The sequence below is a fragment of the Perna viridis genome, chromosome 11 (genome assembly GCF_037379345.1).
Source record: "Perna viridis isolate PV_CMFRI_1.1 ecotype Kerala chromosome 11, ASM3737934v1, whole genome shotgun sequence".
In the NCBI taxonomy this organism is placed as follows: Eukaryota; Metazoa; Mollusca; class Bivalvia; order Mytilida; family Mytilidae; genus Perna; species Perna viridis.
In genome coordinates, this window is record NC_142455.1 from 29,364,725 (window position 1) to 29,378,010 (window position 13,286).

The 13,286-nt window shown below is 31.6% G+C and overlaps 1 protein-coding gene across 1 annotated transcript in view; it reads left to right on the forward strand.

The window, feature by feature from the left end:
- The first annotated feature begins 9,755 nt into the window (after positions 1–9,755).
- LOC148603644 (secretin receptor-like) overlaps positions 9,756–13,286 on the forward strand; it is an 81,772-nt gene continuing 78,241 nt past the window's right edge. Inside the window, exon 1 of the mRNA XM_088553449.1 lies at positions 9,756–9,937. Coding sequence (XP_088409575.1) covers positions 9,911–9,937 — 27 coding nt within the window. The 5' untranslated portion in view covers positions 9,756–9,910. The remainder of the gene's footprint in view (positions 9,938–13,286) is intronic.

Sequence of the window (13,286 nt, forward strand, 5' to 3'; positions counted from 1 at the left end):
AAAATGTTCCGTGTAATAGTTGTGATCTACCTTAAAGTATGGATTCATTTTCTAACTATCGCCAGTCATGCACTTCTTTGCCCTTGCTATTTCAAGAATTCCAGTCATACATCAACCTGTTTTCTGTTTTCCTTCATTTTGTAGAAAACATCATTAATCAATATTAATGCAAAAATATGTTAAACATCAAAGAGTGATGCTTAACGTTTTACAGATGGTATAACACTAAAGAACACACCACACAAAGCAATAATCAAATGATAGATAGTAATAGATAATACATATATATTGGTAAAATTATTTCAGCACCTATATGCTAAAATAAAACGAAACTTGCTACAGATCCATGCACATTATAACGGCAATGTTTAATTTTGGGTATGACAGTTTCAGAAGTTCAAACAGTTTTACGAAAAAAATATACAATCTACATTAGAAAAAGACATAGTTTATTGCCTGGTTTTTTTTTCTACAAAATAACTTATTTTATTTGTTTTATGTGAAATAACTCATAAACTGTATTGTTAGTGTTTAGTTTCTTAGATGTGTGGATTAAGTATTCAAAAATGCTAGAGTACCAGACAAATATGCTATTGTAGACCAATACTTTGTAATGACAAGTAAAACATCCGAAGACAATTACTAGATGACTTCAATGATTAACAAATTTTAACAACATCTTAATGGGTAAAATGTAACCAAATATATTAAGCGCTTATTTTTCTCATTAGAATTGCCAAATAACAGTATCTGCTATTGTGTTCGGGACTAACATTAGATTCTAGATATAAATAAACATCTGCTTGACCCTTTTGTTTCAATTTTTATTCGTTAAAAACTGCCTGACTGTTCGCGTGTTCGTCTCTAGTGTAAGAGATCGTGAGTTAGATGCCAGGCCGGGGCTCACGAAAGACAAGACTTAAAAAATAGTTTACACTGTGCAAATCAATCAATATTTAGGGATTTAGTCAGAGCTTGTTGGTCAAGAGTCAGGAAAATGTGCCTAAAGGGATTACACGGCTACCTGGGGCTGTTGCTTGTCAGAGTTTGTTCAATGAACATCTGTCTCAGTATATCAAAATGACACTATTTAGGCTGTGTTCAATTGGTCCAGTTCTCTTGCCTTGAATTTGGAAATCCATGAAATATATCCCATGGAACATTAAAACTGTAATCAATCAATCAATTACACCGTCAAAGATATCTAAGTAATCTGATTTGGCGATTAACAAATATAAAAGTAAAACTATGTTATATAAATTTGTACAATAAATGATTCATATAATTGCAAGACATGCATATGTCAGGGGCAATAATATAGATTAACTAAATTTAGAAATTACTTTGTTTTTGTTGTTTAGAACTGCCAGAATGTGTTCAGTTATGTGAAATATGAACACAAAATACAGATATTCAGATACACATCGATTCAAATTATATAGATTGACTAGTTTATTTTCTGGAAGAAAGACGTATATTTCTGTATTTTTATGTGCATTCTCGTTGCTGCATATTTATTGCAGAATGTAATTTTCAAAATACTAAAACATGGCTTATTTTGGAAATCGCCCCTATGTGTTCTGGTTTCTCGTAACCGACAAAATATGGAGAAAGCAACTAAATTACTACTAATAGTCCCCCTTACAAACACCATTTTTACACTTAAGATAGGATTGTAAATTATTGCAAATTACACATTAAAATCAGAAAAAAAATGCTAATGGTTTCTTGCCTAGTTCATCTGATGATAGAATACATATCGCCAATAGCTTGAATTTGAAGAGTAAAAAAGAACAAAGCATAAAATATTTTTAGGAAAGTATCAGTAATTAGTATAACATATAACTACGTGACTTGACCTCATTACATTTCAAAGTAATAGAAATGATATACGCTATATATGGTGTCCCTAAAAATTCAACGACACCTTTGAAACACTATATCGAACTGCATGAAAAGAAACAACAGCCACTTGCACAGAATATTTTTATTAACATAAATTCGAATATCATGAGTTATTGTATTACATAAAAGGAAAATTATTGAAAAGAATTTACAACTTCAAAGAAATCGAACATTAATACTGCATTTGCCTAAACAAGGAATTAGAAATGTTACTTGACCGATGAATATAATGGTTTACTCCAACAATCCCCATTTATTGTTTCAGGGAAAGCTAGGATGACTCAAATTAATTTACCTATTGATCTTATATCTGCAAGTCTTACGAATATCCTGTGGTTTTCTTTATAACGAAAATTTACTGCATGTTCTGTTCTATAAGAAAGCCAATTTAATTGTTTACACCCTGAAATGGGAAAGTTAAAAACCCAATATTACGAAAAACAAAAACTATCAATTTGTTTGTTTGTTTGTTGGGGTTTAACGTCCGAGCAGCAATATTTTAGCTATATTCAGACAATGAACATGAAATGGATGATAAAATGAACATGAAATGAAAAAAAAAGGATGGGTCACAAGGATAATAGGGTCGACAAATTTTGATTGCCACTGGAAAAAGGGGGATGGGTAAGGTCGGGCAATTTAGCCTCCTGTGGCGGAGCGCAAAGGTTCCTACTCCTATCGAATACCACAGCAGGGTTCTTTAACGTGCGAGGAACGTGGCATCTTTCCCAACACGGTGCACCACTATGGTTTGCGGTCAGGTTTTCCGTATTATAGCCTGACAACCCCAGCATGTAACACGCCAGCATATAACAATATCAATAAAGCCAAACTATCCATAAGTGATATTATATAAATAGAATTATCTACTATAGAAATAAAATGAACTACAATAACTTTATTCAACACGTACTCTGTTATTATACCTGTCCTTTGACAAAGGTGTTTTAAAATTCAAATTGTTTACATTTGTTGCAATTATGTTATTTTAACATGGGATAAAATCTTTATTAGATACAAAACGATTAATCAACATATTAAGTGAAAAGTACTGGCAGGCTTTTGATTTTCATTAAAAGATGATCGAGTCAAGAGTTATCAAGGGAACCAAGGTTATAGCGGTTATCAAAAGAATGTATTCCAGGGACAAAGAACCGACATGGAAAACAGACATACACAACAAAGAACATAAAGTCACTAAAATAATACATACAAAGTAACAAAAGTAAATGAGCAACTTGGACTCCACTAAAAACTGGGAGCATGGACCAGGTGCACCGGTAGGGTAAGCGTCCTCTGCTTTTCTAGAAACACCCGCCGAGTTGCTCATAAAAAGTCAAGTCCGGGGTAGACAAATGAGGAAAGGAAAACTATGACCCGTTGAATAAATCAGTTTTCATGGTGCTGATGGATACACCATAACGATCCACGAGTTCATGATGACGACCATGAAACCTCTGTAGTGATGACTTCAATCTTGTAGCAACATAACCCTGTTATAACATAAAGAATGTTATATCAACAAATTGTAAAAAAAAAATTATCTCGATAAGTAATTTAATTGTGTGCATCTTGTAAGTGATGCATAAGATTTGAATATAATAACAGTTCTTCTATGTCACAGGCTTTCAACTTGATCTCATAATACTAGCACTATCAATAATATATTGTATAATTGGAAGATACAGAGTTATCTACAGAGGTACCTATCGCATTTTCAAATATTTGGATTCTTTCCTATGAATTCATGCTAAACTTTCTATTGGAATTTATTGTTAATTAGGCTACAACAGTGTGTTGTATCAAAACATCGATAATGATTTCTTTTTCGCAAAAGACTTTTATTTAATGTAGATCATACCTACTGCACGGAACACTCTTTTCTGTCATCTTGCAACATCCTACAGACATATTTATTTTCTATAAACTAAAAGTGTTTGAAATGATGTAAAAAATAATATACGTATTTTGTTACAGATGATTTTTGACATAAAAATTGAATAGTGAAATTAAAAGCATTATTTTGAAAAAGCCTCTTTCAAGGGGCATAATGGGGGGAAAAATCTAGTAAATCTATCTACTGGAAATATTAGGTATGATATACCTTAATAAAAATTAGCCTGTTTATGGGAAAATGTGATTGCAATTTTTGTCAAATAAAAGTTTCTGCTTTAGAAAATCATATCACTAATTCTCCGACAGATTTCATCTTTTATAAATAATGTTCACTAATGCAAGAACTTTGTCTACATATTATAGCGTAATGAAGTCATTTGTAGGTGCATTTAATGGTTGTTTAAGCAATTATAGTGAACATTATACACTGTTAAACATAATACGTACTAAAATTAGCATTTTGTTTAGGAATTGCAGGTAAAACTTCAAAGACAATTTCTTCTCACACTGATCTTATCAACACACTTTCAACTTTAAATATGATATGAAGTAATCAAAGGTACAGCGTTACTTTGAATAGGGTACGACGAGTTTAAATACATATTCAAGGTTACAATTCGATTAAGTAATAGGAGTCAGAAGCTTTGGGAAAAAACAAAGAATACATAGATTTCCTATTAACCGGCTATATTTTCTAAATATATTATCTAGTCCTTCCGAGTGGTAAAAAATGTGGTATTTCTTGTAATTGCTGCACAGAAACCAACGAATGTCGTCGTTATTCTTTTTAAAATATCAATACATAATGTTTAAACCACCAAATTAAAACGATTGACATAAATTATTTTAGTTGTTGTATATTACTCCCGATGTCATATTTATTTTTTTAACATGATGATGAAATATTCAAAAACACTTAATTGTTACGTTCATGTTTAAATAGTAGAACTGTACTGATCATATCATATCACAACCCTTGAATAAGATAAACATCCTGTTCTATAGTATAAGGGAGTTGACAATTGAGGAATGAAGAAACGGATTGGGTTGACAATTTCGATTGATAAATGGGAATTATGAATGTTGACAATGATGTATATTTCTGTCAGAAACTCTTTTTTTTATCAAAAACTGAAATAAAATTAGTGATCTTAAAAAAAATTAATATATTTTCAAACGTTAATATATGTATGTCATAATGAAAAAATGAAATGCGAGGATTTCTTTTCTTGGGAGAAAGGTATAGAAATACTTTCTTAGAGTCCCAATATATATAATATATAATACCCAAAACTACAAAAATAAGGAATCAGTCCCGTGACAATTTTGTTTTTGTTTTTTTTTTCCATCAAGGAACAATGAAAATGTTCTATGGGAACGGTTTCTACAGTGAGTTTTCTTCTCATGCGTTCTGTGATTGCAAAACATAGTTGTAATGTTTTAGATAAGGATTTCATGCACAGTTTAATAATACAAGCTGGGAATACGCATTTTCTAGGAATCCTAATTAAGCAAAAAACCACAATATCAGTGATTTTGGCTTGTCTTTAAAATGCTTTACATATACGTTTAATAAGTAAAATATGTATAATTCATAAAATTGAAGTTCAAATTTAGCCAAATGTGTATATATCTGCAAACACAATATCAGTTATTTTGTTAGAGTACAAACTTTGACAGTCTAACAAAAGGTAATAAAAATGACCAAACTTATTAAATTAATGCAATAGATAAAATGAAAATCTGTATAACAAATGGCAATATAAGGTACCAAATAAATGGAAACCAAAGCAATGATCCTGACTTGGTATAGGAATTAATTATAGGAATGGTGGGTTAAATCAGGTAGCGCGTTTAACCCCAACTTCCATTACAGTTCATATTGTCCAGTATGTTTCTACCGAAATGGGCAGCATACAATTGCAACCCTACAAAATCAGTAAAAAGAAGATATGAACAATAAATAATGCAATTAAAATTAAGTAAATGCAAGTGAAGAGTAATAACAATATTAGCGAATTGAAAAAATTGGGAGATGACGCGTAAAGTTCGAGATCGTATTAATAAGCTCTAAAGAGCCAGAGTTGCTCTCCTAGCTTGATAAGCTATTTACAGTTTATTTCCGTATATAAAGTGCCCAGTAGTTTTTGAGATATTTTAATGAAATATAAAAAAATATCAAACAACATGGAAAAGGGCAATAACTCCAATATGGGTTTTTACAACTACTTGAATACAGATAAATTATGTATGTTGATGTAAATAGAGTAATCAAGGGAACCAAGGTTATAGCGGTAATCAACAGAATGCAATTCAGGGACAAAGACCAGACATGGAAAACAGACATACACAACAAAGAACATAAAGTAACTGAAATCATACATACAAAGTAACAAAAGTAAATGAGCAAGTCGGACACCACTAAAAACTGGGAGCATGGACCAGGTGCACCGGTAGTGTTAGCGTCCTCTGCTTTTCTAGAACCGGAAACACCCGCCGAGTTGCTCATAAAAAGTCAAGTCCGGGGTAGACAAACGAGGAAAGGAAAACTATGACCCGTTGAATAAATCAGTTTTTTCATGATGCTGATGGATACACCATAACGATCCACGAGTTCATGATGACGACCATAAAACTTCTGTACTGATGACTTCAATCTTGTAGCAACATAACCCTGTTCCAGAAGCCTATCAGTAATATAATCTATGGTAACTGAATGATGGCAATTCTTCAAAATCATATAAAATTACTTATATTGGACAAATACATACCTATCCTATCTCGACCCTTTCACCTTTCAGCTATCGTCCTTTTTAAATGAATTAACAAAAGTAAGAAAAATGTATAAGTGTGACGTTCGTTTGGAGACTGTGCTTAACTCGTATTACGTTGTACTTCTATACATCTGTAGTTTAATCAATCGAAAAAGAAAAGTATAAATAAATATAAAGTTTGTATGAAGCAATGTTTCCTGGGTGGTTATAGTACTAGGATCGTGTAAACTTACTACCTGTACGATGTACGATAAACGATATACGATTTACGATATATGGTATACAATTTGAGGTACACGAAGTACAATGTACGATACAACGATATACGATGTGCGATACACGATAGCACTATTTTTCGACAAGCGTTAAATACCCATTATGCAATGTTCTTTCTACAAATGAAACTGTGGAATATAAAATTCGATATTTTGTAGAAAATGAATTTAGTTTAATCAATTATGTACCCTTTTTTCAGATCAAATATCTTTAGTTACATGTACATGAATAATTATTGCGAAATGTTGTACATGAGGTACAGGCAATTTCATTAAATCTACAGCCATTTTTAAGTTTAATGGGTAGTTATTATCAATTCAAAATGTATACGATCCGAAATTATATATTGACCAATCAGAAACGTTCGTTATTTCCGCCATTTCCAAATTATCATTTACGATATACGATCTATAATATACAACTTACGTTATACGATGTGCAGTGCACGATATATGATACACAATATATAATAGGATGGTAAGTTAACACGATCCGAGCATCACAACCATTCTGGAAATTTATACTTTGCTATGATAAATAAAGGCGGGTGTAAATATGTATCAGTTACGTAGCTTCATTAGAGTTACGACCTGCTAGAACAGTGGTTTTTGTTTGTTCATAAGCATATCAATATGTTAATACTGTCGGTTTGTAGATTGAGCGTTGCATCTTTTGTCGCAGAAATAAATGAAAATACCTTAGACTACATGTAACACTACATTTATACATTCAACAGCTACTGTTACAAGACCTTTTTTGCTCTGATTTTATTTTATTGTTGGTTTATTTTTTTAATATTGATGTTGTTGTTGCTATTTTGTTTACTCTTTTTGTTTTATTTGTGTTGTTTTTGTGGAAGGTTGTAGACAATCTGGTATATTGATAATAAAATATCATTCATTTTTTGTTTTAAATCAGTTTTGTTATATTAAAATTCTAAAAGTGTGATCAAGGGAACCAAGGTTATTGCGGTAATCATAATAATGTAATCCAGGGACAAACACCAGACATAGAAAACAGACATACACAACAGAGAACATAAAGTAACTAAAATCATACATACAAAGTAACGGAAGTAAATAAGCAACTAAATATACACAAATTTTGGTCTTCCTTGACATAGTAGATTGACAAACAAAAACGACAAAAAACAATGTTGACCAAATAATTCAGCTCTTGTACAGCTATAAACCTACTATCTATGGCTATAAAGGTATGAGTCAACATTTTTTGTTCTCAATTGTTTATCCAGTGGCGTATCGACAGGTTATAGTATGTTCTTACCAGAAAAATGGGAAACAGGAATGTCAAAAGTGCTAATTTATGACTGCATTCCATGTCTTGGTCTTAACATATCTGTTTTTGTAGCAACAGTCACGACCATTTTGTAAAATTGCATAGATATAGTATTTCAAATGTGTGGAGGAAAAAATTAAGTTAAATATATATCAATTATGTTTGTTTATTTTATTGAAAACAAACAAACGGTTTTTTTAAGCATCTTTTAAGGGGGGAAATTTGAAAAATGTTCTTTACAAATTAAATGTGCTCGTAAATTTCACAGTTGATCCTATTGTAAGAAAGGTTTAGTAGCATAATACAATACATTTTATGGTCATGGAAAAATAAGTTTTCTCTATAAATTCTATATCAGTATATTTAAAGATAAGGACTCGGTCACCTCATAATAATCAATCTTTGGTGTTTTGATACAAGAAAGTAAGATCTTTTAAGGAGTAATAAAGGGAACCAAGATTCTAACGGAAATCAAAAGAATTAATCCAGGGACAAAGATCAGACATGGAAAGTAGGCAAACACGGCAAAAAATATAAAGTAACTAAAATCATACATACAAAGTAACAAAAGTAAATGAGCAACTTGTACTCCACTAAAACCGGGAGTAGGTGCACCAGTAGGATAAGCGTCCTTTGCCTTTCTAAAGACTTTCTAAACTAGAGACACCCAACGAATTGCTATTAAAAAAGTCAGGTCTGGGATAGGCGAAAGAAAAAAAGGGAAAATACTAGATATGTACAAAACTAGGTGCTTACGTATTGACATTAAACCAGTTAGAAACATTACAAAATCCAGCAACATTTTTTCTTCACTGTATGATATCAATCTCACGCACCTGTTTTATAACTCATCACCTTTGTCACATTAATGTGGAAAATCGTGGGAACATCTATCATACTGATACATTCAGCAGTTTTTTGTATAATTATTTTTGCGAAAATTGCCCACATAAACACGCCAGTTTTTTATTGTAATCACTTCCGCAAATATATAGCATTATATTTTTTTATATTCTACACAAATTTGGGATTTTTTTAAAAAAAAAAATCTATTTATTTTTGTCTTCTTTCATCAATGGCAGTAAATGCATAGTTTATTTTCTTTTCATTTATAAGTTCTGTAAATCATCAAAACTTGAAAGAAAAACTATATTTTAAATAAAAACAAGATAAACAAAAAATATATCATTATCGGAAACAATATATGTTCAATCTGTTTATGATTTAAAATTGAAATGTGGATAAAGAATTGTTGTCTTTACCATACAGTATTGATTAGGAAAATTGCACAATGTAATTTGAGATATTTTTTGTTGGCAAAAATGTTTTAATAAAGATGCGACTCTGAATTTACCATAAGGGTAACATAAAAAATAAATATGTAACGGAATTCCATGGAAAAGAGAAAAAAATACTTGATATATCCAAAGTAGTATCCTCCAATAAGAATTTCATTTGTTTTCTATAATTAGACACAGCAACAACGGACATATAATGAGGATTTTGACAACGATACAATTAGATTATTGAGGCCTTATCTGTGGACATCTTATTGTCGTTTACAATAAAAGTTCTAGAACGCTTTCGTTGACATATAATTAGTTTGTTTTTCTATTGGTTAATCCGTTAAAAGACCTGTAAGCTGTGAATGAATCTTACTAGAATTACAAAGAGTATCGTTTATCGGAATAGAGTAATTTGGAATCAATTTCTATAACAGTTCATGTTCACGTTATTGTGTTACCTTCACCAATGTACTTGGAATGGAGAAAGGATTCAGAACTAAAGAGGTAAATTTAGAACTTTCTTTGTTCTTTTTTATGGGATCACAATTGATAATGCAATTGAAGCGCAAAAAAAGTTTTCAAAAACCTGAAATGAGTGATTTTGCAAGTCTACCTTCATTTTTGTACGGATATCTAGACGCTCGTCGTAGAAAACAGTGAAAAGTATTTTACCAAATAATGTACTGACAATGTTTATTCATCGACTGACAAGGTAGAAAGAAAAATAATTTATGGCCGCCATAGAAATTGAAATACAGGTCGTTTGAGTTCAAATATACAAATATATGCCTCTATTGTGAATTTTTTATCAATTTGTATTTCAATTACAACATATGAAGAATTGCTCTCTCTCTCTCTCTCTCTCTCTCTCTCTCTCTCTCTCTCTCTCTCTCTCATCTACAAACATTTTTTTAAAGATGTAGTCACGATTGCTATATTATTGTACAAGTATGAAGTAGCAAACTATCTAAAAATTAGACAAGGTGAACATGAATGTCAAACACCCACCTAATTCAGTTTTATTACTTGTTCAGAAATAGTTACTGATCACATAACTGTCTCAATTTACATTTGGTTTTTGCACTATTGAGATAATTTAATTTTAATACAGATTGTACATGAAATTTTTGCACTTTGCAAGAGTTATCGTTGTTGATTTGGTTTCATATGGTTGATTGGTTGGAGATGAAAGAATGATTTTCTGAAAACTGCAGATCTGAATGCAGAAAAGACTGTTGTGATGTGAAAATATAGCATAATATAAAACGGACAAAGCATCGTTTCTTTGGTGGGTTTTTTCTTCAACATGCATCACTTAGCCATTGGCAGTGTCTTAATTTTATGTGGACTGGTACTTAAAGATATCTTGTTCACAAAGGTTTTGTTTGCTTGAAGCATTCGCCGTATGGTAGATCAAAGAGGACCAGATTAACGTTCTCATATATGTCGTTCCTAGGATAAATATTAATGTGCTTGTATTTTGTAAATCACTTATTTAGCAAATAGTGAAGTGGTACTAAAAATGAATTATAATGTCGTTCTATCTGGAAGATTTCAAGTGTCAGCGGAATAGTTAGCTTGAGGAGATAACCCATATGTACTTGGTGAATTTTATTTTTTGAATAAAATTTACAATATAAATAATATGGTGAGGAGAATATTTTTTTTTTCAATTTTTTTAATTATGATTTGTTTTTCATTTTCTATGATCCAAAGGTAAAGTTACAAAAAAAAATATTTAGTTCGTGCGACCGCATGTCTTGGATTAGAATCGAATTTGTCAATTATATAACATTTTAATACTCTCCAGTATTGTTGATCGCCAACATAATTTCTCAGCTCTCGACGGGTGTTTCAAGAAAAACAGAGGACGCTTACCCTACTGGTGCACCCGGTCCATGCTCCCACTTTTTAGGGGAATCCGAGTTGCTCATTTGCTTTCGTTACTTTGTATGTATGATTTTAGTTACTTTTTGTTCTTTTTGTGTATGTCTGTTTTCCATGTCTGGTCTTTGTCCCTGGATTACATTCTTTTGATTACCGCTATAACCTTGGTTCCGTTCCCTTGATTACTCTCTTCATAAAGAATCATCGATTCTCCCATGAAATGAAACGGTACAGAATGATGAAATTGAAATCTATAGCCAAAGTATCTATTGACGTATTATGATAATACAGGAACAATTGGTCTTATCCTTCTAACAGGAAAGTATGATTTATTATTTATCCAATGGCGTCAGGGCTTTTGTTGAATTTTAATACGAAACAAGTTCCTTAAAAAGTGGTTAAAAGTAGATTTAGATTACATTTCGCTGAAAAGGCTTTCATTATTACTACATTTTTCAGTGTAGAAGATTGATAGGTTTAGATGTTATTAGACAGAAAAAGATAATTGTGCAAATGTGCTTCCATGCTAACAAGCAACCGTGGCCCTGGTTTGTTTACAATCTAAAGATCTTGATATCTAAACTTAAATATCAAATACGCTATGTTTGGAGTTAAATTTTAAAATGGTAATTTTGTCCTGAAAGTACGTAAAGGACTATTGTGGATTATTTTCCATCTACATGAATACAACTCCCTCACATGGTATTATTCAACAGCATTTTTATTGCTCTTATTTTTGTTTGCCAGATTGGCGAAAAGAAAAATAAACCAATTAAAAACCGAGGAAGTATTATTGTTCGTACAATTCAAATTTTGTGGTTTTCATGAGTTCAGAAAACCACAACATTTTGTTCTCAACGAAGCTGATATTTCCTTTTCTTTTGAATGAAAAGATATTTAATACACTTTTACATAAAATATTCCAGTACGATAGATAATATCAAATAATGATTGAAGGAGTAATCAGGGGGACCAAGATTCTAGCGGAAATGCTTATAAATTGTGAACTCCGGGGTAGACAAAAGAGGAAAGGAAAACTATGACACGTTAAAAAAATCAGTTTTCATGGTGCAGATGGATGCACCGTAACGATCCATAAATTCATGATGACGACCATAAAACTTCTGCAGTGATGACTTCAATCTCGTAGCAACACATCAATGTTCCAGAAGCCTAATTGTAAGAAATGTAGCACGATACAAGAAGTCTGCGTAGTTACGGCAAGCTCTGGCATAACTTATGCTGATATGAAAACTCTTCACACTGGTGCTGAATGTATGTTGCAACAGATGATAGGAAAATTACATTGCGGAATGAAAAGTCATCGAGTTTTTCGTGTAGTTTGGTCAATAATATTCCTTTACCACCGATCGTTAAGTGTAGGTCAAGATACGAGGCTGCCTCACAGTGCCTGCAGTATCCTTTATTTCAAGTCCTTTGGAGTAGATGCGATGTATCAAATCATCAAAAATAGAATTGTTTAACGATGATACGTCTTCTTTATAGCAGAAACTTAGATTTAAAATCTAGTTGAATGATGTTCCTTCTTTTGGAACTTTTGTTACAAAGTTTGAGGAATATCTGGTAAGAACTACATATTTCTATCTACGTGCACCGTTATTGTTTGGAGTACCAACGGTGTATTATGTTTTAGAGTCGAGATCTTTTAACTGAGTATGGGGAATAGAAGTAAAAGTTGACAAGTCATAGGTTTTAGTTCTATTTTATTATCATTGAAATTCTGAATTGAGGATCTCCAGAAGATCCATGTTGAATTAATACAAGTACCGGAGAATTATAGGAGGTTGATATGATTTCTGGCCACAATCCTTTCAATTAGAACATTCGTAGAAATGAGAAAAAAATAAAGCTATGCATTCCTCGAGGAAAATAATCAAGTATTGTTGTAAATATACTAAGTATCTTTTAATAGACCATTTCAGCTATTAAATTTCATTTGGTAAAG